The following is a 5658-nucleotide window of genomic DNA, read 5'->3' as shown; positions in this document are numbered from 1 at the left end:
GGCTGGATTTGAACCCGCCACCTTAGGTGTATGTGGCTGGCACCTTAGCCACTGAGCCACAGACACTGAGCTGGAGCTGAGGTTTTAAAAGGAATTTCATCAGGTGTTTTGTCAGGCTGGGCTGCTATTGGCTGAGCTGTTTATGTATACTCAACAGAAACAGCAGAATAATGTCTGATCACATATCTGGGCACCATAGCCCAGTTGAGTTGACATAAAATGAATGATGATGCCAGTCTTTCAGATGATGTGATTATGAGTGACTCCAGGTGAGGATATGAGAATTCCAGATTGCCAAACCACAGAATTGTAAGTTATTTTTTTGTTATTATTATTATTTTAAGAGACAGAGTCTCACTTCGTCGCCCTCAGTAGAGTGCCATGGCATTGATACTGGAATTTTGCTCTTCAGTAGGTTCTTGGTCTCTGTGATTTGAAGAATGAATCTGCGGACCACAGATCAGTGGTAAGACAGGATTTATTTACAGAAAAGAATACAGAAGTGCCAGAGCTCCTGGCAGAGAGAAAACTGGAGTCAGGAGAGAAAAGTACTCTCCCTCCCTCTCTGCCTGTCTGTCTGTAGGCTCTTTGTCTTGGTGTATATATGCATGGGGCCCTTGATAGTTATATTTAGTGGGGCTAGGTAGTTACATTTAGCCTGTCTGTGACTTCTGTCTGGGACATGTCTGGAACAACATGTTACATTTAGCATGTCTATGACATCTGTCTGTCTGTCTGGAACAACATGTTACATTTAGCGTGTCTGGGACATCTGTCTGGGTTGTAAATTAATGGCTACAATCCCTTTTAGTCCCAAGCCCAGGAAATGGGGACCCCCCTGCCCACCCTCCAGCCTGCTGGTTCTGCTGCTTGCTGCCACTGCACAACATTGCCAAGGTGGAGGCAGCCAGTCTATGCTCCCCAGCTCTACAAGCTGCCTGGGATGCCACTTGTCCTGTATCAGCATCACAGCTCACAGCAACGTCTAGCTCTTGGGCTTAGGTGATTCTTTTGCCTCAGCCTTCAGAGTAGCTAGGACTACAGGTACCCACCACAATGCCTGGCTATTTTCTTGTTGTAGTTTGACTGGGGCAGGGTTTGAACCTACCACCCTCGGTATATGGGGCCAGTGCTCTGATCACTGAGCCACAGGCGCCACCCAGTTATTTTTATTTTTTGCTGTTAAATTTTGAGGTGATTTGTCATACAACAAAGGGTAACTTAAACAGAACTATCATCTGAAAATATTATATATAGGATACATGGTATATGCTGGTGGTTATGAGAAACTGGGGCTTAGTCTTTGTGGATGCTATAAACAAATGGAGAGATACTAGACATCCTTGTTCAGTGTCAAATAAAATTTGGTATACATAAATGTAGGATGAGGTAATGACACACAAAATGGATTGGTATGTGAATCCAATTTATTTATTTATTTTTTGCAGTTTTTGGCTAGGGCTGGATTTGAACCCGCCACCTCCAGCATATGGGGCCTGTGCCCTACTCCCCTGAGCCACAGGTGCCACCCCCCCCCAGTTTATTTATTTATTGGATGAATCTATTTATTCATTCATTTGATGGATATTTGTTGCACACCTCCTATACACCAACCACACTATTCCAGGAGCTGGGGAAACAAGACAGATACTGTCCCTGCCTTTCTGTAACTTTCAGTCTGAGGAAGAGAAGCAATTAAGCAAGCAATTTTATTTATTATTTATTTATTTAGAGAGTCCCACTTTGTCATTGCTGGTAGAGTTCCTTGGTGTCATAGCTCACAGCAACCTCATACTTTTGGGCTCAAGTGATTCTCTTGTCTCAGCCTCCCAAGTAGCTGGGACTACAGGTGCCCACCTCAATGTCTGGCTATTTTTAGAGATGGGGGGGTCTCACTCTAGCTCAGGCTGGTCTTAAACCTGTGAGCTCAGGCAATCTGCCCTCCTTGGCTTCCCAAAGTGCTGGGATTATAGGCATGAGCCACCATGTCCGGCCTAAGCAACCAATTTTAAAGTTTGACAAGGAAGTACAAATTGCTGCTGACTATGCCAATTTTGAGAATTAAAGGAGGCTTATAATAGGATTAGATGAAGGGATGAATATAAATTAGTCAGGAAGGGGATATATGAAACTGTAGGAATGGATTTGGGTCAGGGGTGTACAAAAATATTGCAAATGGGGAATATCTGTGAAAGCTCAGAGGTGAGGAAAAGTATGGTTCATCAGCCACCTTCTGTGGGTTATATGGAGAAGCAAGAGAGATGAAGCTGGAGAGTAAGGCAACAAATAAAAACGTCTGGAGTTGAGTTTGGAAATGAAAAGTGACAAGATAAATTTTGGGTTTTAGAAAAAGTAGTCTGGCTCGGCGCCTGTGGCTCAAGTGGCTAAGGTGCCAGCCACATACACCAGAGCTGGTGGGTTCCAATCCAGCCTGGGCCCGCCAAACAACAATGATATCTGCAACAAAAAAAAATAGCTGGGCGTTGTGGCCAGTTACTTGGGAAGCTGAGGCAAGAGAATCGTTTAAGCCAAAGAGTTTGAGGTTGCTGTGAGCTGTGACGCCAGAGGACTCTACTGAGGGCAACAAAGTGAGACTCTGTCTCAAAAAAAAAAAAAGAAAAATCAGTGTATGGCATGGAGAGGGATCTGAGAGGGAAAAACAACTAAGCTGTTACAGTTTAGTTGAGAATGCGTTTAAATTAGGATGGGGTAATGAGGATGGAGACACATGGGTGGATTTAAGATTTTTAGGTAGTAGAACCTCCTTACTTGACAAGCAATTATACATGGGAAGTGAGTAGAAAATTATTTTTGCTTGTCTGAGTAAATAAATGAAATCATTAATGGAAATAAGAAACACTGAACAGAGGCAAACAATTAGTTCAAGGTACTTTAAGCTGATTTGTCTGGAAGGTAGCTAGATTTATTGGTTTGTAACTCCGGAGATAAATCTAGGCTATAAGTAGAGATTTGGGAGTCATCAGCCTAAATTTGACAATTTAGGTCCTGGGGAGGGTAGCTGCGATTGCATGGGGATCGCCTATATCTTAGACGGGGACTCAAGAAGGTCGTTTTCTTCCATAATACTATTTAATACTAGGAACTATTCTTTCACAGCTTCTTCTTTAGGTTTTTTTTTTTTTTGAGACAAGAGTTTTATTTTGTCGCCCTCGGTAGAGTGCAGTGGCGTCATAGCTCACAGCAACTTCTAACCCTTGGGCTCAAGCGATTATCTTTTTTAATTTTTGATTTTTTTTTTTGAGAGGAGAGTCTGACTTTGTCGCCCTTGGTAGAGTGCGCTGGCGTCACATCTCACAGCAACTCAAACTCTTCAGCTTAAGCGATTCTCATGCCTCCGCCTCCCACGTAGCCCGTCACAACACCCGGCTATTTTTAGAGACGGGGGTCTTGCTCGGGCTCAGGTTGATCTTGAACCGGTGAGCTCAGGCGATGCGCCCGCCTCGGCCTCCCAGAGTCTTGGGATTACAAGCGTGAGCCACCGCGCCCTCTTTAGCTCTTTACACACAATTCGGAGGAAGTGAGAGACACTGGCATTGAGGTTTTTTAACAAGCAGGACCAGAAGGGTTGCCATAGTTTTTACAAAAATTAAAAGGGTTCCAGAGAGAACTGGCTGTTGTTTAAACGAGATCATCTGGGATTCATTCATGTCAATTACTAGAAAAACAAGGTCAAGAGCGGTTGCTTCCTGCGTCCTGTGTGGGATGGAAAGCAATTGCCGGAAAATGGCTAAAGCCAGCCGGCAGGATTTGGCGGATGGGTTCGACCAGAACTTGTCACGGTGAAGAAGCGGCTCATTGAGATTATTCGGAAGAAACTAGCAGTCAATGGACCAAAAGAGAGCCAGAGAGAGACGCTGGAAAGGTTAGTGGGTAATAAGTAGACAGGTAGGTTACAACAACGCAGGAAGCACCTCTGGCGAGGCAGGCCGGCTGAGGTTAGGCCCGGCGTGTGTCCACGCTCATTTATACACAAAAGGAAACAAGACGCGCCCCACCGGAAGCAGAACCTCTGCCCTCTGAGGTATTACACATTCCTCCGCGCCGGAAGGCAGCGTCTTTCTTCGTCCCGAATGCCGCCTGCCTTCTCCACTTCTCCTAGAGAAGATCGTGGCCTTTTAAGAGTAAACCGCGTGGAGTTGTCGGACGGCGCACAAGTTTGGCAGGCAATGACAGAAAGAGCGACGCTGGACTGTCGGGAAAGGGAGGAAGCAGGAAGGGCCGGACAGCGAGGCATCGTGTCGTTGCGGAAGGATTCTGCTTCCTGTGCTGGCGGAGGGATTTGACAGTACGTTAACTTCCGGAAAAGTCCTGGCAGTGAGAGGAAAAGCCCTGAGAGAAACAATAACAAACGAGAGAAGGAAGCGGTTGCGGGGTTTCCGTGTTGAACGGTTCGTGTCCGAGAAGATGCGCTTCGGGCCCTGGCAGGGAACGTGAAAGGGCTTGGCGAGCTTCAGCCGGCCTTTCTCCACCTGTTTCCCCCACGGAGGGTCCCTGACTATTGCCATGGCGGGCGTGGGGCCGGGGGGCTACGCGGCGGAGTTCGTGCCACCCCCGGAGTGCCCGGTCTTCGAGCCCAGCTGGGAGGAGTTCACAGACCCGCTTAGCTTTATCGGCCGCATCCGGCCTTTGGCGGAGAAAACTGGCATCTGCAAGATTCGACCTCCCAAGGTACCGAAGCCTGAAGAGAAGGGGGAGAAGGCAAAATGAGGAGTCGATACAGTTGGTTTTGAGTTACTTTTTTGGTCTCTTTGTCCTTTCGCATGTACTCTACCTCTTTTCTCAACAGCTAAAACCTAAGTTTGTGGATGCTTTTACTTGGTTTCTTTTAGGGTCTTTTGTAGGCACCTCAGAACTTGAGAAACTGTGTTCTTGGGGGGGCCTTTTCCGCCTAGAACGTGGGAACTCGTACTTTTTTGTGGCTTATGGGCCAGCTTTAGGGCCTAAAGTTTAGGCCTTTCGTTGGCCAACAAAGTGTTTGAACCACAGTATGATAAGACAGTATTCCCCACCCTCATGTCCACTCCTCACGTTAGTTCAGTGTAAAAATTGCTTCTTCGTCAGCTCTTTCTTCATCCAAGCAAGCCCTGCTAATGCTTAGTTCATCAGATATTTGCAGGCCTTCTCTCAGGGCTAGGATTTCTTAAAAGGTAATGTGAGCTCTAGTTGTCCCCCAGGATGGTATCACCAGATAAGAATTCCAGACTAATTGCTGCTGCAATAAAGTTTTCCTGGGGGAAGAGAAAGAGTGGCAATTGTTTTTAAAATTTATAGGTTTAGGAAAAAGTGGTCAGTAAGAGAGGTAGAAGAGAACGTTGAAATTCCTTAATATGGGGAACTAAGGGTGGACGATTTTATAATCATAATTGTTGCAAGCAACTAGGTTTGTTTACAGGCTAATTATAATCATCAATTTTTAAGGTAAGGAAAGCAGATACTAACCTTGTATGGGGGAAATTAATGCTCCAAGAGGTGGAGTGATATGCTCAAGGTCAAAAGGTGTTCTCCTTTACCCATTAGATGAGCACTTTCCCAGTGCTGTTGGCTTTCCCTTCTGCACCAGGGTTTTGGATGCTTGTTAAAATGCAGAACCCTAGGCCTTAAGAGTAGAATCAGTTTCTGCATGTGGAAGTCAAGAGT

At 45.8% G+C, this 5658-nt stretch overlaps 1 protein-coding gene across 1 annotated transcript in view; it reads left to right on the top strand.

Annotated features, from left to right (window-relative positions):
* Window positions 1–4102: 4102 nt before the first annotated feature.
* KDM5A (lysine demethylase 5A) overlaps window positions 4103–5658 on the top strand; it is a 104420-nt gene continuing 102864 nt past the window's right edge. Inside the window, exon 1 of the mRNA XM_023517084.1 lies at window positions 4103–4689. Coding sequence (XP_023372852.1) covers window positions 4525–4689 — 165 coding nt within the window. The 5' untranslated portion in view covers window positions 4103–4524. The remainder of the gene's footprint in view (window positions 4690–5658) is intronic.

This window comes from Otolemur garnettii, unplaced genomic scaffold (assembly GCF_000181295.1).
Source record: "Otolemur garnettii isolate 467f Iridium unplaced genomic scaffold, OtoGar3 scaffold00104, whole genome shotgun sequence".
Taxonomy (NCBI): domain Eukaryota; kingdom Metazoa; phylum Chordata; class Mammalia; order Primates; family Galagidae; genus Otolemur; species Otolemur garnettii.
The sequence above is the reverse complement of the archived record's forward strand: the minus strand, read 5'-3'. Positions and strand labels throughout refer to the sequence as shown.